The 19982-nt window shown below is 38.9% G+C and overlaps 1 protein-coding gene across 2 annotated transcripts; it reads left to right on the top strand.

The window, feature by feature from the left end:
* Positions 1-4824: 4824 nt before the first annotated feature.
* Positions 4825-18786, top strand: LOC140923223 (uncharacterized). Of its 2 annotated transcripts, none has more exons than XM_073373306.1 (4): positions 4825-4846; positions 10366-10473; positions 17074-17286; positions 18493-18786. In XM_073373306.1, the coding sequence occupies exons 2-4, from the start codon at positions 10413-10415 to the stop codon at positions 18648-18650; spliced, it is 432 nt and encodes a 143-aa protein (XP_073229407.1). In that variant the 5' UTR covers positions 4825-4846; positions 10366-10412; the 3' UTR covers positions 18651-18786. The 2 variants fall into 2 exon arrangements, with proteins under 2 accessions (XP_073229407.1, XP_073229406.1); XM_073373305.1 differs by lacking the exon at positions 4825-4846 and adding an exon at positions 9224-9361.
* The last annotated feature ends 1196 nt before the right edge of the window (positions 18787-19982 follow it).

Consider the following 19982-nt stretch of genomic DNA (forward strand, 5'->3'; position numbering starts at 1 on the left):
TTTTGGATAACAGTTTTCGTCAACATTCTGCAATTATCTTTCAGTATATATATTTTTTCTAATCTAATCATTGTTGTTCGTCAAACTCTTGATTTTGTTTATCTACAGAAGAACCCCGCCTTGAGATCACCCCTTTTATACGACCACCTCTTCTCCCACCTCTAGTCTTTCGATCCAGACGTGAAAATCTCCGAGTCATTTTATTGTTTTAAAGACCTCTTTAATGCGACCACCTCACCATTACGACCAGGGTTTTATGACCCAACGCTGGTCGCAACAACGGGGTTCCACTATATTTTTTAACTTCAGTTTTCCACATTAATTATAGAACAAAAAACAAAAAAATGTGCGTCAGCTGGACTATGGCAATTAATGTAAAAAACTAAAATTTAGGTCCCGCTTATGTGAAGAAAATGTGTCTCGAGCAGAAGGGTCACCCGCCAACCCGAGCTTCCCTGAAAGAGGTAACGTTTCAAACATTTCCTTACGAAACATGGCGAACCGTTTAAATAACAAAAAGTTGGCTCGGCTAGAAGGGTGACCCACCTTGTCCAGTCACCCTTTTGTAATGGTAGGATCAGCCTCCTAACAGGGCCAACATTTCTCTATAAACACTTTGCCCGCTTTCCATTCAACAAAAATTCCAGTTTAAAATTTCGGAAAATCCACGTAACCAATGGGACGGTGCATTACAGTCGCACAGACCAAACCAAAGCCATTGCGAGTTTGGCTATCGTGCTTGTAAGCAGGATACAGATGAGAGGTCCTGGGGTCCGACCGACCAGATCAAATCTGATCCGTATCGGTAAAGGGCTTGCATACATAGCCAAGTCAACTAGGTCAAGGCGAGACAATTACAACTTGCGTGAAGACTGGGAGGGTAGCCCTCCTACACGAGACAGGTTTTCTCCATATAAAGGGAATTAAAATTTTCGGGTACGAAATTGGGATAGGGAAGGAATCAGAAAAAATTTCAAAATTCTCGAAAAAAAATAATATTGTAGCTCTTGCAATTACGATCGAAAAGACTCAAGTTGGCCAGTGGATGACCGAACAGTTGTTATAATTATACGGCGCCGCATAGAATTTAGTAATTTGGAAAGCCTAAAAGTGTTTTCAATGTATTTAAGAGGAAACAGTTGTTGGGTGCCCCTATCAACTATCGCCTAACGCTTCCGACTACTTTCTTTACCCACATATATAGTTTTTTTCAGTTTTACTCTCGGTCATTTTGCCATGTTCTGAGTGTGCGCTTTAGTACCGGTCTAGAGTCTGAAACTTGATGGCTCGTCAGAAATTCACGATCATGATCAGAACTCTTGAAAAGAAAGTCTCCGACCATAACTTTCTCTGGCTGACTCATCAGTGAAACGAATATTGAGGCTGCATCCGCTTCTGGGCCCGTTTCTCGAAATCCCCGATAATTAACGGGCCCGTAAAGCTGTTGTTGTTTACATGCAAGGTGGAAGTTTCAATAGTTACGTGATAAAACCATCAGTTAATGAAACAAAATGGAGTATTTTGTTAGCCAGGGCCCTTATTCTTTTTATTTCGATTTGAATGTTTGATTTCGGGCCCGAAAAGTTATAGGGACTTTGGACAAACTGGCTCCTGGTCCGTTGAATAAGGCCTCAAGACAGAATTTACTGGAAAAGTAAACTTCATGCTTTTGCCTAAACATTGCCCTTTTAACGTGAATTTGAAGACGTCAGAGCCTAACCCATTGGTAAACACGTTTGATTCCAGCTTTCTAATTTCCCGTATCTACGTTATATCATCTTAGTGTCAGGTTTTAAGGCCTTTTTGAGTAGCCAAGCATCCTGTAGGGAGGAAATTGTCTGATATACTTTGACGAGTATCCTTTACTAGAAATCAAACTCGTACCTTAAGTCTTCACACTCAAGGAGTGGTTTTTAGACTTAAAAATAGCACTGCGTCATTTACCACTCCACAAGGACGCCCTGCCTGGAAAGCATTTCCCCATTTATTTTGCAATATTTTCTTAGTTGCGTGTGCTTATGTAAGTTTTCTAATGCTGGTTGGCCTGTGCAAGCATTTGCACAGGGCTTAGAGCAAATTGCTTAACCCTTTCGACGGATTCTTCTATCCCCTCAACGATCGTTCCATCGGAGTCTTAAAGGGTAGTACTCAACCTTCCTCATGAAATAACATTATTATTTCATTGTGATTCTTCACTCGAAACAAAAAAAAGCTTCCAAGATCATTTATGGAGTTTTTCCAAAATTTAAAACCTACTCAATGTTCGTGTCTACTGGCAGGGTGGATGATTTCGATGTTTTCCAAATCCCTTAGTGAATACTGTACTTTTATCGTGCAAGTGTCAAAAACTGACCACCACTGTACACTTTAAATCAAATACTGTTGGCAGCCAGACTATGCAACCTTTCAGTTGTTGTATCATTGAACAAATAACTTTGAAAACATAAAAGAAATGCATGAACATTTTTGTTTTCTGCTCGTTCTTTCTCAATTAGAAGGATGGTGTCGGTTGTTACGCAATACCATTCCTTGTCTTCTCACATTGTGACTGGCTGTATGTTGTAACTGATTCTATTAAATGGTAAGGACATCTTTCAAATCGCCGAAAATGTCTTAAAAACATATTTTTCCCGTGATATAGTTTTAAGAATTTAGATCATAACGCTCATTCGGTTTGAGTGTCATTTTAATAACCTGGCCCGTCTCCAATGACCTCTCGTTAGAGGTCAAATTACAAAATGCGTTAGCGCCGGAGGAATTTGGAGCTTGAGCGTAGAAAAAGATAAAAAAGTGCTACATACCATAAAGGTAAGTTAATTCCAATTGCATGTTAGCAAATTAATTATCGTACTATAGAAGTACATCAGAAAAAGCCAGTGATCCGTTTGGGCAACAGCAAGGCGTTGTTGAATTATGCAAATGTCTCAAATTTCACTCAAAATTTGTTCAAGTTCAGAAGGTTCGTCTGAAGCGCAAATTAAATTACCCAAGCCAGTTTTAACATATGTTTTAGCACAATGTTTAAAGAACTTATGGCTTGAGTTTCAGGAAAAATCAAGGTATAGCACATGCCTAAAAATTAAATCGCGACTTTAAGCCTAAACTTGAACTTTTTTCTATTGAAAAGGAACCAAAACTAGAATAAAATTGTTCTCCTTCCACATCATCGTTAAGATAAGAATTAACCGCCATACTAGGGTTAAAACCCTTTATAAATTGATTCATCGGGGAATATTTTACCACACTTTTTTCCTTTTTGCGTGCCAGCGAAGTTTTGAGACCGCCTTATTTTGCCTCAAATTTTGGTTGTTTTCAAGTCGCCGCCGACGAAAATTCGTTTTGTCGATTTTCTCCAAATCCGAGCGGCGTTTTGAAAAACAAACTACACCACGTTTAGTTGCTTACTGATACCTATCTATGGACAAGATATGAACGAAATTTAATTTTTGACCGTGGCCACCGATTGCTCTATATCTACAGACATTCGTTCTTAAGTCTTTTTCGAAATTGCAAGGGCTTCAGTATTATTTTGTCGAAAATCTTAGATGCAAATTAGCGCATTGCGAAAGTGAAATTTTTTCTTGATTCCTCTCTCCATCACATTTTTAAACGTGACAATTTTAGGTTTCCTTTTTCCTAAAATTAAAATAAAATAATTTAATTAAACTTAGACAATCGGAAGGAAATTTATTACATATTAAAGCTGCGAAATTGTACATGAATGGAACGGTCATTGGCTTAGAGCAGTGGTATCTCTGCTTAATTTGAAATACCTACATTAGGCTCAATTTCCGCCGTCTCCCGGGTCCGGTCTTTGATCCTCCCCGAAGAGAGACTCTTTTGGGGGGATGAGTGAGGGCTCATTTTCCTGAACAGCGGCTGCTAATCGAGCCTATACCTAAATGTGAAAATTACAAACCTTTTGCGAGTAGTAGTATAAACAAATAATAGCATGATTTGTACGTGATTGGCGTAAATACCACGAGTGAGATTTCAAAATTATCTCAAAATTCACTCGCCTAACGGCTCCTGAAATTACGTATAACAATTTTGAAATATCACTCGTGGTATTTATGCCAAATATCACTACAAATCATGCTATTACCTATACTAAAACCCGATTAAATACAACACTGATTAATTCTAATTATCTATATATCCCACGATATTTTTCTGTTACGATCTAAATATCTCTTTGAGCGGTAGCCAAATAGTGGCTTACTTAATCAACTACTGAAAAGTTAATGAAATAAAAAAACAGTTAAAAGCATTCTAACGTTTCACAACAAGAATGTTTATAGTGGTGTACAGGGTGCCATGAAAAAAGGGTAAGGAAAAAATAAACAGGAACCCTGTTTGTTTTTCACTCTTCTGTCCAATCTTCTCCCAACCCAAAAACAAAGAAAGAGCAACCGGATTATTAAATTCAGTTGCTGTTTGTTTAATATTATAACCCTGTCTGATAATCAATATATCGGCTTTATCTTTAATGCTTCATACATACACAGAATAAACCTCAAAACTTTACATCAGTACTTCATGGTTTTTCAACATTACTATTAGAACTTGACTTTTATTTTATTTTATTATTATTATATTTTATTATTTTGCCACACACAATGAACTACTGTGGCGAGGAAATCTCCGAGAAGCCGAGCTTATGAGGAGTAGAGATTTCCCCATAATCATAATCATAATCAGCCCTATAATCAAAACTCTATCAACAGTAGTGGAAATGTGTTAATGGTGTTAATAGTATGGCTGAATTCTAATAACGTACTACTCGTAAAATCGCGCAGATACTAAACCCGGCGAAAGACAGGATATTTCACAGACAGGAAGCTAGGTCAGTGCAGTGTTAATTGAAATTTCTCAGTCAGAGATATGACCTTATTAATCGAAATTGTCTATTATAGTTTCTCGAATCAGCGTAGCTTTCTTCGCTGTTTTAGAATTAGAATACTCGATGAGTACCTTAATAATGAGGTGCTTTCTTCATGCCTCGACCTTAACATAAGATCTTACTAAATTTTAAAAAATAATTAATCCCTCGTGACAATATCTTCATATTCCAGTCTCAACTTAAGCTTACTTGTTTATTCTCTGTTACAGAAGAGCTTTCATCGCCTCCCTCCTCTTTTGCCAAGCACACACACAACAACATGGATAAACACCATAAGTAGCTACTTTGAAATGCCATTCCCTGAGCCAAAACAAAAGAAAGGAAATTTCCCGTAATCTTTCATTGCGGTTGTGTGTTTATAATACAGATATACGCAGACGAGATTTTGCCCTAGATCCCGCGCGTGGTCGTCTGACGAGCCAAAATGCTCTGAAAAAAGTCGGGAGTCCAACAGCTAAAATATAAGCTGAGAAACCCGAGAGAATAAAATTGGCTAAATTCCTTTAAACTAAGTTTAGCCCTAAGCTAAGATAATGAATGTTGATATTCTAGAGGTGCATTTGGGATTTCTTTAATAATGTCAGAGTAATACAGAAAAAGGTTCCAAAATTACGGTTCATGGCCCAGTTCCTTAAAAGATGTTTGTTGTCTAAGTTTAACCCAGGATTAAGTACTTTGAGCACAGTTTTCTTGTCTAAGAACATGTAACTCGAGCTTACAAAAGACTGTTGAGCTTTAACCTCGAGATTCAGTGAGAGAATGTTACTCTAAGCAATACAAAGAAAAGTAAAATACAAAAATGGAACAAAATTTTTAATCCTGGATTAGCGCTAATCAGTCTTTCAGGAACTGGGGCCATGATTAGAGTCAAGTATATTTTGCGGCGTGGTCGTGAATTCAGATATAAGAGTATTTGTCGGCAGATTTTTATGCGTGCACAGCAAAGATAAAGCTGGCCGGATACTGTGCACATGAAGTCAATACAAAAGTAGATGTTCATCGCCCAGAAAGGCCATTGTTCTCGGGACATTGTACTTGCAGTCGAGTTTGAAGCATAGGTCTGTAATGTTACAGGTGAAGCGTGAACTGAATCGTTCTCATTGGTCAAAGTCTGCGCGGTCTTTCCTTTGCAGCGATTACCGCCTTGCAAAGAAACAAAGGCCATGGGAGCTTTTGTTTTTTCTTTTGTTTCCAAATATCTCACGTTTAACAGCGCGTGTTTATGAGCGTGACCACACCAACGTATAAGTCTTTAAAGGCCGGTAAATATTTTCGCATTAACTACAACAAGAAGCATGTCGTTTAAACTCGATCAAATCTTACGATGCTTTTACAACTGGGGTCGAACAACAATCTCCTGTACTGTGTTTTTTGAGTTTAGTCGAAAAAAATTGTCGCCTGTGAGCTGTAAAGAGCATGCTTGTGTCGTCACTGTCACGCGGTTAACGGAAAACAGTTTCGAGCTAATACGTTATTAGTGACTAAGTCATTTTTCACTGAGACTTCAAAGAGACAGTTATGTTTGCTATGCAACCCAAGGCACTAGATAATGTATTTGTAGAACGAGTTTTAGGCGTTTTCGTTCCAGTTCTTGTTATAATCCTTGTCAACGCTCGCTCAACTCGGTCATGTGTAGATTCTCCTAGATTGTTTCCAAACTGCCCAATGCCTTTTTGGACCAGACTCAAAGGCCGTTTCAGCTGCCTTTTACGCTAGTAAAACTTCTCCCCATTTTTATAGTTTCTCTCAATTTACCCACTAAGTAAACTTTTACTCGTTCTATTCATTTCCTAGTGAAGCGCATACGCTTGGATTCATGGGTTAATAACTTTAGTCGAGTGGTCTGCAGAGTGGAGAGTAGTTTGCAGCACCAGCGCTAGCTAATGGCTTACTTACGATTGCGTCAGTGGTTTCCAGAAAATCACGCTCAAAGTCAGCTTCCATACTAACCTGAGATCAGGCCCAATTTTAGGGGTTCTCATACATTCTCTCTAACGGCTACCGCTAAAATTGGGCCTGATACAAACTCTCTCACGTTTGTGCTCACTGCGGCCAGATTTGGGCCTTAACGCTGATTGGCTTTTGGAACAATGCCTCAGGATCTCATTGGCTGTTGAAATCAACGAAAGTTAAAGGGGGTGTTTCGTTTCGCCTTGCCCGCCGGAATGTCATTTTCAAAGCGAAACGAAAATAGAGCCTGATCTCAGGTTACTTCCATACAAAAAATGGCCTCTTTCTAGCAATTTTCAAGTACAGATGGATAGTCCTTCTGCTACGAAAAATTGTTATCTTTTGTGGTTAAATCGTAGATATATTATTCATTTTCAATATTCCATCTGGGGATTTGTCATTTTGGAGTTAACGAAGTGGCGCGAATGAGTTTTATCAACGCTGGTGGGCCAAAAGAGGCCGTTTCTTCTCTTAACAGGGCACCCAACGTCAATAGCGCTGCGCACCGTATTCTAAAAATACTCTACGTCTGATAAAACCCCTCGCATGACTCAGACAAACTTTGCTTCTCACTCGAAGGCTTTGTATGCGCGTTTACCGAGTGTTGAGTCAAAACATTGCTTTTTTCGCGTATTTTTATCGGGATATGGTAAACAACAAGCGTTGCAGCAGGGAAGAATGTGAGAGGAACTTAAGGATCCCTGAAAAAGTGGTCTCACCGCGAGAAATCCGGAAAGAAAGCGAAGTACGCTGTGTTTTGTGGCGGTGATCAGGCAACCGTAAAGTGTTTTGAAAGAGGTGGATATATGACAGTCTTAAATTTATTCCATTTTCAAGAATTCTCCGATTTAATTCTTCTAAAAACATCAAATGCTTCTTTAGAAATCTCAAGCGATTTCAAACATTCCCCGGCATCTTGTGATTCTCATTGTTTTCAACACATGACCGGCGTGACGCACGGAGTTAGTTTTCAGGATATCCAGAAAAATCGAAACCTCCCTGAAACTTATGATGTTTGTTGGCAAACGCCAAGCAATTCTAAAGCAGGTTTGGTCTTGTAGTGGACGAATTGCCTGAGCTTGAGCATATTCGAATCTCGAATCGCGGGGACGGTTTTTAGAATACTGTGGCCCGGAACTGCCCAGCAATATAAAATGAAAACTACGTAGGTCTCTATGTTTTTCACAAAACTCTAAACTTATCGAATATCTGGTACGACTACGACTCTTTGTACTCCAACTCAGAAATTGATATTTCTAAACAACTATCAAATTTTCTTTAAAGAATTTGATGAGAAATCTTTGAAAACATTTACCGGCTGGGCTGCAAATAGTATCAAGACACGGCGTTTAAAAGTTCTCTCATTTTCCGCTCTGCTTCAATCCTTTGTACTACATTATATTTTCCTGGACGTTCCTCGAATTTCAAAACTGGAATGCTCCTAAAAACCCCAAAGAGGGCGAGCAGAACTGATCGCAAACTGTGCGTTTGCTTACAGCGTTCTTGCGACCTCTAGTAGAAATGGCCAATGTTTGTCTGAGTCTCGGTTAGGGGTCACGATTCTGTGACGTCATCTGTGCGCAGCGCTATTTTCGGAAAATATCTATTCAGAAGACGATTTGAGATCTAAAATTTTTGGAACATTTGTTGTAAAATTTCTTGCTTACCTGCCTCTCCTAGGATTTTTGAACAACTAAAAAATGGTATAATTGCCCATTTTTATCGGATTTTTACCCTAACAAGGTCACCTAGAATTTTCTTAAGCCTTTTTACTGGCTGAAATTTAGGGAAAGGTAAGTTTTGATCCCTATAATTTTCGGATCACTACTGACTTTTAGCTAGGAAATCCGAACAGATGAAAAATTTCTAGGGGATAAAAATGTGCCTATATCTACCGATTAAATACTAAAATACGTTTAATAATGCTATGCTTAATTGGTTTTGAACTATATTCCCGTTGGGTGTCCCTGTCTTAATCAGAGCTTATCGAAAGCGCTCGAGAGTTCGCATTTGCTGCTTCGGCGGTCATGAATAGCTAATGATGTCCACTCATTCTGCGCGATGTCTGATCGCCTGTATTCCAGAAAAGTTGAATTTCAAGAATAATTAAAAAAACTCTTTAGGTATCATTTTGTTGGTTTTGAAACGAGATTTCTTTTCATTAATGCCCTATTAGAGCACGAACGTGCTAACCGCAGTTATAATATAACCGATCATCGCCTACGTAAACGATGATTTTTATTGATAAGCCCATGCACGCTACTTTCCCAGCCCTTTCCTGCTATGTTGGCAGGGGAAATACGTAGTAATTTCTAGATCGTTTCCAAGCATGTTTTGTTTATAACAAATTAAGCGTTTTCATCTTAGTTAGTTCAATTCTAGCGTAGACTTCATGGTCTTAACTTCTGTTAGCCATTGAGGTTTTATTTCTATTTACTCGTGCTCATCTTCTATCAAGCTCAGTTAGCTTTTTTAGTCAAGATAACATTGGTGCGTGTGTAAACCAAAGTGAGTAGAGTTTTTCTTTCTTTTAGTATCAATTTCATTCTAGGAATCCTATTGCGCTTAGTTTTGGTAAACAATTTGCTATCGTTGTTGCTATAAAATCCATTTATGCGAGGAATCTATTTAGTCTTGTCATCACTGAGCTACAGTGGTTTTATAATTCTTATGCGCTACTCTTCAACACGAGTATGCTGAGTGATTGATACCAGTAGTTTCATCGTCGTATTACTTTAATCGCTTTTATAGGCTAATGTAGTGTATGGCTAGTGGACTTTAGTTCTCTTTCACTATTTGGTATAATGATATACTTGTACTCTATGAATTCTTAGCTAAATAAGTTTTCGTTCGATTTTATCGTTTTCAGTTCTAACCGACTTTGTACAACTTTGTACCGATTTCACAACTTAGAGACCTATTGTCTTGTCAAGCGACCCCGTCGATTCTTCTCTACCAAGTTGTGATCTCTGTGCTTGGAACATTGATCTGTGGTTCGCTAAATCTGTTCATGTTATACTTCCTTCACTTCTCGTTGAGTTCGTTTTATGTCGCGCAACGTGTTAAGTGATTTCCATTTTTTCTTGTTCTGGCATTTTTTCTGTGTAAATTACAATCTTCACTTGAAGTATTTACTAGGTTCCTTGAAAATACTACATATTGCAAACCCTTATTTGAACAGCACCAGTTTTACTGCGCAGCAAAAAGGGTAAATATTTGCCGAGATAATTTAACTCACCTGAACATTACGGCGCCTTCTGCAACTGTTTCTCAAACTGTAAACCCGCCAAAAGTTACATTTCATAGCTGAAATGTATGGCTTTCAATGGGAATACTTTCGTTGTAAAAAAAATTAATAACAGCGCCACAAAAATTGAGGTTTAGTTTTGAGTGGTCGGATACTGGTACCGGCCGGATACTGGGCAACATAATGTAAGTGCTGTCATTATTATATCTTTAACGTCTAAATAATTTGGCATGCAATCCTAATCCTAACCCTAATCTCTTCACAGTCGGTCACATATCGATCCTGTCTTAAAGCGAGCATCAAACGTTGACTATGGTAGCCGCTTCACATTTTGTTTTTGCCTGCCTCCTGATCCTGAACATATCATCCATTGGTGATCCTTTCCCCATTGATTGCACTGACTAGAGACTTTAAATGGATGATCCTACATACATACATATACATAAAACTTTATTTCATATCGAATTAATGAGTGGCCAAAAATAGGCTAGTATCTCCGTGAAACAAATGAAATCCCAAAATGAAATAAGCCATGGTACTCATTAACTACATGTAAAGAAAATGTTTAACTCTTAATACAATTAATTAATTTATTACATCCACTTTGAAATCACTGGCTATCCGTGCAATCTGATTGGCTCTCAGCAGTGTGATTTATTCCTAAATCGCACCATTTTTTGCTCTAAATCGCATCTGTTCCAAATCGCGTCATTCATGTTCTAAAACGCATCATTTCTGTTTTAAATCGCATCATTTTTGTTTCGAATACAAAATGCGATGTAAAAGCCTTTTTGTCTCGGCTTTTTAACAAACCGGCTACTCGATCAGTAAAATATTAGTACTGACTAAATTCTGCGATTTCAAAATGGATGTAATAAAGTGGTAATTGAACTTCGTGTCGTGCAATTTTGGTCTGAAATCATACTTGTGATTTCCAATCGAACTCGCGCTGCCCGCTCGTTCGATTTTGAAATCACTCGTATGATTTCAGACCAAATTGCACTCCACTCAGTTCAATTACCATTATTAATCGGCATCGCCGATTTGCTGAAATAAAGCCATGTAAAGACGAAAGGGTTCTCTGTTTGTCAGGCAACGCGTTCGAGAAGTCAGCAGCAGTATACTAAACAAATTTAAGCCATAAAAAGTAGTAGCAGGTTTAGGAAGACTAAGGATATCAGTACCTCTCATCGAACAATCAACAGATCTCAGAGAAGGCAATTCTTTGAGATACTTCAGATATTGTTCAAAATGAAGACACTAGGTCACCGTATGATGAGACTTTGTCATTTATGATGACCCTAAGAATGCGTTTGTTCAACATTTCTAGCTTATCCTTATTTCGGGAGTCACAAAAATGTCATACGGTAGAACAATACAGGAAGTGTGGTAATATAAATGTTTTCTAGAGGCGTAATAATACAGTGGCAGGTATAAGCTTGCAAAATCTACTTATGACATTTAATTGATTAGTTATCTTTTTACATATGTTAGAGACGTGTTCATCAAAACAGAGTCTGTCATCCACAGTTATTCCAAACAATTCAATTGATTTTTGCACCTGAAAGGAAAACACGTGATCCGTGTTTCCTATTATCATGGCCTGGTGTTTGGTGGGTTTGACCAACATACCTTTGCCTCTTTACCATACGTTTGCAATATTAAGCTAATGCATGAGCCTCCTGTCATGATCAAGTAATTTAGGGTCAGTGTCGGAGTCATATCGGCATACGCATGAAGATTTATCTCCGTACTATGATAAAGTAAGCCATTGATAAAAATATTGAAAAGCAGGGGCCCAAGTGCACTGCCCTGAATTACTCCTCTCGAAACCGCTGCCCATTCAGATGTTACATCTCCAATTTTAACCTTCTGCAATCTTCCAGAGAGATAGTCCTTAAGCAGCGCACAAGCGCTGCTACTCGGGCCATATGCTTTTAATTTGACCAGAAGAAGAGCGTGCGGTATTGAATCAAACACTTTCGGTAAGTCCAATGAAACAATCCCAACAAGTTCTTTTTTGTCTCTACTCCTCCTCCAGTCCTCCGTGAGTCTCAGAAGCGAAGTCTCACGACTATGGAATTTTCTGTAGGGGGATAGCAAGTTTGATAGGAGCCCATTGTAAAGTTCTTCAAGCTGAGATGACAGTAGCGTATTCAGACATGGTAATACCTTTACTGGTCTGTAATTCTGTTTGACAAGTTCATCATCCTTTTTAAAGTGACAGGAAATGGTGTCCAAATGACTTTCTTGTATTTAATTTCCAATAGTAACTGCTCAATTATTTAAGTATTTTGTTCGTAATTTGGAAGCTGAAACAATCCTTGTCAGGCTGTTTAGTAGTGTTCTTGTGAATGGTAATTATACTTGGATGGGTGCCTTGGCAAAATTTTCTGCATAATTACCTGTGATTTCATTTCAATCCCTCGCATTGCTGACAAAATAATCATTAAAGACATTTGCGATGTCTGTCTTGTCCTTGATTACCACGTTGTGTTCCTTTAGTATTATATCATTTGGATGTTGATGTTTTTTTTAGTGTAGTAACGGCCGATACACATTCCAAAAGTCTCTTCGGTTTTCCTCTTCAGATCTCTTTGCGAAAAAGTTACGAATGGCCTTGCGTCTTAACGAAGTACACCGATTTCTCTGCAACTTGTATGAAGCATAGTTAGTGTGCGTTCCTTTGAGATGATCCGGATCAGGATCAGTGATCCGAGATCACTCGAATCATGTTAGATCAAATGAACCGATGAATCCACTCTGGACATGGATTCATCGGTTCATTTGATCTACCATGATCCGATTGATCTCGGATCACTGATCCTGATCCGGATCATCTCAAAGGAACGCACCCTCAATGTCTTTTAGTTAATTATTATTTATCCGCTACTTTATTTTCCTAACTGCGTACACTTGTGTAAATATCATATATAGTGTGTAATAAAGAATAGAATTGAATTGAATTAACAAACCATTACGCAACAGTGCAGCCGACCGTTCGTTATCAAGGTCGATCATTTCGCACATGGTATATATATTGATGGGTTATAATTTAAGCAAACCGATTCTTGTTTGGCCGCATCGTTTTAACATCTACCAGTGATCTGCATGAACAGCTTCTCATCTGACCAAATCTTTTGTAGTTTCAAGGGCACCCAGCGAGAATTAATATGGTTCAAAACCACTTAAACATAGCATTGTTAAACTTATTTTAGCATTTAACAGTAGATATAGGCATATTTTTATCCCCTAAAAATTTTTAATCTGTACGGATTTCCTAGCTGAGAGTTTAGTGATCCGAGACTTATAGGGATCAAAACTTACCTTTTCGAAAATTTCAGCCCGAAAAAAGGCTCCCAAAAGTTCTAGGTGACCTTTTAGGGTAAACATCCGTTTAAAATGGGCAATTACACCATTTTTCAGATGTTCGAAAATCCTTGGAGAGGCAGGCAAGCAAGAAATTTTCCGGCAAATGTTCCGAGAATTCTAGATCTCAAATCGTCTTCCAGACAGCTATTTTCCGAAAATTGACGTTGGGTGCCCCTGTAGTTTAGGTGAACCATTTCACACAAAACAACCAGACTATTTTATTTTAAGAATGATCATTTCTTTATTATTTGAACCATTTCGTAATTCATCACGAGACCATTTGCGTTTTGTCTGTGCTATTTGACATGATTGTATTTTTGTGGTAACGGCCGCCTATAACTTAGGCTTCGTTCCACAGTGCGAATACTGTAAAAGTACAGTGTTACATTGTGTGGGGGTAAAACGATCATTAAATTTGGAGGAAAAAGTGAATAGAAGTCAATGAAACCTACGCTGCAGTCAATTGTTTTTGTCCTTAATGCGCACACTGAATTTCGTGAAATATGCTCAAATTCTCCCTCCATACAATAAATAAACAACGTAAGTCGCAAGATGAGATCTCAGCCGTCATCGTTTCCCTTACAGCACGGCTCTTTCCCCAAAATTCGAACACCAAGGGCAGATAAACACGCTAGGCTCGTAGAAATAGGACTGCCCTTGATATAGAAACCAATAAAGCTCCCCCAGTTAGCGAAAGAGATCCAGCAGACTTTGTGAATCTGGAAGAACAGAATCCAAACAAGGCCGCTACCATAATAGAGAGATTATGAATCACGTTTACGCCAAACGGCAAACGTGAATTTGTGCCACGTGACCAAGTTTTCCCCTCATTTTTCGTTTAATGTTTATTGCTTCTACACAAAATAAGTAGTTTTATGCCAGTTTTGTCCACAAGAATCGTTCTGGACTGTTTTTATCTCCTTATTTTCTTTTCTGAGAAATTTTCAACTGACGTTTGCCGTATGCCGTAAACGTGAATCTTAATCTCTCTAATGTATTTCACAGATCACCGCGTGGCCAAGCAAACGAGGCTTGGGTTGGGCACTGTACGAAATCAAATCCACCCAGGGGTCCTTGGGGTGGCCTTCTGGACGTCACGACCCCAGAGTTAATCTCCCCCGCACCCTGGAAAAATTTACTCGAGGGATATACACCTTAGTCAATCTGAAAACACTACTGGGCCTGGGTCACCTGCGATTAACCCTAGAAAATGGAATCCTCAGAAGCCCTATCTCGCATTGTTTTTATGCCAGCGCAAAAGCTACTCGCGGCGTTATGGTGTGAACATTGCCTCAGAATTTACGGTTACGGAGCACCCTGTCCTCAATTTATACTTCGACAAAACGTCGTTAGTTAGCCTAAATGAATGTTCTACTCAAGGGGTAGGGGGGGGGGGAGGTGTCTCCAAGAAAATCTGTGGTACAGTCCGCCTGCCAGTATGACGTCACGTCTCGCGTCAGTAACTTTCAAAATGGCGAGCAAATCTTCATCGAAAAGACGGATAAAAATTTCGATTTTATCACGGAAATGCTGTTCCGATTTCTTGGATTTGGAGGTTTTAAGGTTGCCATTGTCTTAGAAAACTAGACTTAAGTACTTTTTTTTTGGAATGAAATGTCCAGTGGTGTAATGAATTTTAAAGATTCCTTTCTATCGTCGAGCAAATTTAAGGAGCAATCATACCGACCGGTCACACTTTTGAGGGCCAGTGCACAGCAAGATTGAGGAGTTTAGACACAGCAATAGGAGATTCATCAAAGGATGTATTATACTTTACATTGTGCGTATTTTCAGCTCTTCAGAGCTAGTGGAACCCCATATCATTCTTCTCAAAGTTCGCTTAGCTGTAGCGTTGAAAGAGGAAGGTAAATGACAGGCATTTGTGAGAGACTGTGAGCATGGAATCTTGTTGCTTTATCGCATTTTAGTACTGTATTGGGCATACACCTGTAATTTTGTAATTAAATCCCGAAAACCAATAAAAGGTTTCGTTTAATTATTTTTTGGGGCAAACCCAGTGGAGATTTTAGGGTAATGATATTGATTAGTTAAGACGATGTACAAAAGGCAAGCTAGGTTAACTTTCGCCAGTGGGTTACTGGTGGGTGTTGGATGTAAATTAGCCGGTACATTTTGTGGTGTACTGTGTGTTGTTTGTCATGATGTCAACTAACATTGAAAAAAATTCAGCTGTTTCAGAGGAGGGACATGTCTTGACAGCTTATGGTTTTTTTCTGGTCGTAAGCTTGGCCAGTATATTGCAGATCAAAAGCTTTTGAAATCACTTTTCCGAAATAAAACTCGGGACTTGAGCTTAAAATATACATTGATCCAAGAGCATGACCGGCACGGTCAGCAGTAAGAATAAAGCAAAAAAGGCCAATAGGAAAAATAGTGTTAAAATAAAAGAGACTAAACAGAAAAAAAAAAAAACGGTTCAAAGAAACAGAAAACAGCGTCACCGGGAGTCGAACCCGGTTACTCTGCACGTTCAAGCAACTCCTTGACAACTTTACCATAGTGACACACATGATTTGCAAAATTAATTTTGTCACATAAAAACAATTTTTCTCTGCCATAGACGCTGTTTGAAGCTGGTGGAGCTGTATTTATCATGAGTTCAAATATACATTTGAGTAAAATTAGCTTAAGCGCGTATTTCAAAGTCATTTCGCATTATTTCGGGTTCAACGGGCCGACTCGATGTAGATAATCGATCGAACTAGCTTTACTGAATTTGGTGGAGAATTAGGAGATGAACAGAGGCCCGCACTCGAAAGATTGATATGAAGTTAGGCCCGTTTAATTAACAAAAGAATAGATGAAATATAAACATGTGTGATCTTTGAATGGAACCTCCTATTCTGGAGACTAGACCTTGCCTATTTTAGAGCAAAAAAAAAGATGACCTTGCCGGTCCCGTGAAATAGATGGCGATCCCGCAACACGGCCCGCAAAACAAATGAACAAAATTACACAATCACGGACACAAAATATCAAAACGGTTTACACAAGCAGATTATAGCAACACCAAAGCTCACGCACATTCAATCGAATAAGCGATATATAGCGATATTTGCTAGCTTCTTAGCTTTTCCTCGACCTCGCTCGTCCAAATAACTGTCGTATCCCTTGCTAATTTGCACAAGCGACCCGAGGCTCTTGCCCGTTACTATGTGACGTCATACTGGTAGGTGGAGTGGGTCAAGAAACTTAGGAGGAAAGCAATAGTTACCTCCCCCCCACCCTGGTTCTACTCGATACAAAAATCCTTAATGACTATGCCAGAAATTGAAATATTTCCTGGTCATATTTACCAATAATTTTATTGACTGAAATTTTCGCACTGATGAAGATCTATTTCTTAGTAATGAATGGATATCATTGTACAGTTGTGCTACCTTCAAAAACACTACAACCGCAGTCCCACTTTTCCCAAAGACCAGGAAGTATACATCTTACATTAGATACACAAGCAACGAGTCTTTTTTCTTTTTCCCTTTCTTGTATTTTATTTCCGAGCTAACACACTATGAAAATCAAAGGATACTTCTTTCACGACTGCCAAAAAATAATGATCCACGGTTTTATTTATTTCCAGTGTCTGGTATTGAGTGTCCAGTGTGTACCAATGTCCCGGGATTAGGAGCAGGCAGTTGCGACAGTGGCAAAGTCGCCAATGTTACCTGCCCCGATGGATTGAATCAGTGTATGACCTTGAAAGGGAAGATGATGGGTCCTGTCTATACTCAGGACATCAAACTAAAGAACTGTTCCAGCAAAGTTTTGTGTGACTCAGCCAGCGACTACAACGGTAAGAACATAACAGCAACGAATTTGCCCCGCCCTTCCCAGCCCCCATCCGAGGGAGACTCCTATGTTCATTTATACGTCGGGGATGCGGGGCGTTTATGATGTAAATCGTTCTGATTTTGGTCTCGGTTGGTGTGAGTGTTTTGGAGGTAGACGCCATTTTTTTGCCCATACAGATCTAGCTTATGGTGTGTAGTTATATAAAAATGTTTAAACAAAATACACAAAGAAAAATCAAAACGCCGTCGTGCTGTATCGAAGACAGCATCAATTTCAACATCTTTCTTCGAATTATATTTAACTACAGCTGTTAGCTGGTTTGGAAATTTGGTTCCCTGCATTGCAATTGGTACAACCATGCCCAGATTAGTCTCTGATAAATAGGGGTTACAGCAAGACAAGGTCAAGCGTAGATGCCATTAATAAATCGATTATTTGAAAAATGAATCAGTTAGTCGTTGCCGCAACTACTATCAAGTTCAAATCTGCATTCCTGCATGCGTAATGAGCAGTAAAAATTTTCTTTTCTGTACCGTAAAATTCAGAAAATAAGCCCCGAAGCTTATATCTTTTAAAGGCCCCTTTTGAGAAGCTTATTTTTGGAGGGGCTTATCCACGGAGGGAAAAATCGATAGGGCTAGTCTTATAGTTGGAAGTAAATGTACTATTAATTGCTTTTTTTTACTTTGTATTTGAGGGCAATTTTCCAAGTACAAGCCCCCGGGGGGCTTATATTTGGAAGGGCGATTTAACGGAGGGTTTTTTGCGTTACCGGTTTACCGGTTTGGGGGGCTTATTTTTGGAGGGGCTTATACATGGATGGGCTTGTTTTCGGATTTCACGTTATTTGGTCAGACTGAAAATCCTTGAATGGATAAAATTGCTTCGAAGACATTTACATCAAATTCGTGGAAACTGAACCAGAGGAAATTTCATAACTAACTCGAGTGTCAATTCACTGCTCATTACGCGTAAAAGGATGCAGTGATGAATCTGAAATCCTAGACTACTATTCAATTTTCTAATGATAATTATAAACGGTTTCAATTTTTGAATAATAAAATCATAAATGGATCTTGGGGGGTACGCTTGACTTTGAATTGCTTGACTGTTATAAATTCTAATCTTCCAAACAGGATCCCCATACTTCTCATATGGGTGTCACCTCCTTTATCTCAACAGAATAACTCCTCTCCTTCTTTTTCAGCGTGTAAGCTTCTTAACGTGTCGGGTGTTCTTCTTTCATGTTCGCTTACCTGTACCAAACCGGATACCACACCGGACACCAGTGGAGTGAAAGGACTGGAACCGAGTGCATTTTTGGGCGCCATATTTTTGTTGGCCCTAATCCTCAATGTTTTCTAACGATTTCACTCAATTTTTTTTTCTTTTTTAGTGTTAACCATGATTTAGTTTGAAAGTTGAAGCCGAAAGTTTTTGCACTCGTGTTAACGAGTTTGGAAGAAGAGTTTTGACTCAATAAAGTACATTGTGAACAAACCGTAGTATTTCCCTTTTATGAGTCTTAAACGTTCTTTCTTTAACCTTTAAAGAAATAGAATATCTTAACTGGACAGAGAATATCGCGGTGTCTTGAGGATCGCCATTACAGTTGACTCTCGATAACTCGAACCCTCGCTAACTCGAACCTCGAGCTAACTCGAACCAAAGTCGATTTCCCCTGGATTTTCTTCATAGCGGAGCTCCGCGAGCGGCGAAGCGCCGAGCGTGGGCGGACTCCCATAGCTAAGGAAATGTGGTAATCTACCCATCCGAGAAAATTTGGTAATCACGTGACCGTACACCGACCGACTGCCCGCCCACCCGACCGTCCGTCCGCACTACAGGCATACCAATGTAAAATAACTCAATCAACAGGTATGGCAACCCAAATGCAACTCAAGGTTTTATTGGGAAGGAAATCACATGGCCGCCGGGACTTTAAGAACAAAAAAACAACAGCAAAGTCGTGTCTTTTTCGGCGTTATAATTTTATGTTTACACTAACGTGGAGAGCTTGAGCGAGTTATTGAAAACAAAGGAGACGAATTTCGTAAAAGGAAAAACACGGAAATTCAAAGCGGCGATAATAAGAAATGCTAGCAGCCAGCAAGGTAAAAATGAGCGGCAGTGAAAAATAAAAGCGAACATGAACACAGGAAACAGAATATTGGGTAAGCACATACGACAATTCCTCCATAAAAATAATGTGTAACTAGGAAGTTTGACGTTTTAGTCGTACAAAACAGCGTTGTAGTCGTGCAAAACAACGGCCAAAAAAAAACCCGGCAAAAAAGCGTGCTGCACGTACAAATCCATCAGTCTTGAAGCCATTTTCATTGTCGTCCATGTTTAGCATTACAGGATTTAATTTTTGTTTACACGTATTATTAACCAGAGCCTAGGTTTTAGTCCTGGTTAAATATATATGTTACATTTACTGTAACGTACTTTACCCTCATTCTACCCTCGATAACTCGAACAATGTTTTAAGCACGTGACAAGTCCAAAAAAAAAAGTGTACTGAACTCCCAGACACACTGAAAAACAAAACAAGAAGAAACAATCAAAGCAAGAATTATTTCGTGTTAATTCTTTGCTTTTACTTTTTTGTCGCTCCAGTTCAAAATCAGTGTTTATGTCAGTATATTATATAGATTTAGCCAGGGCTAAAAGCGAAGCTCACGTTAAGAAATC

This window comes from Porites lutea, chromosome 13 (assembly GCF_958299795.1).
Source record: "Porites lutea chromosome 13, jaPorLute2.1, whole genome shotgun sequence".
Lineage (NCBI taxonomy): Eukaryota > Metazoa > Cnidaria > Anthozoa > Scleractinia > Poritidae > Porites > Porites lutea.

Bases quoted from the DNA above. Each gene is read 5' to 3' on its own strand.
- LOC140923223 (XM_073373306.1), top strand. From the start codon at position 10,413: ATGGTAGCCGCTTCACATTTTGTTTTTGCCTGCCTCCTGATCCTGAAC. The intron at 10,474-17,073 runs GTGATCCTTTCC...ATTTATTTCCAG, and splicing joins CCTGAACATATCATCCATTG to TGTCTGGTATTGAGTGTCCA. The intron at 17,287-18,492 runs GTAAGAACATAA...CTTCTTTTTCAG, and splicing joins CTCAGCCAGCGACTACAACG to CGTGTAAGCTTCTTAACGTG.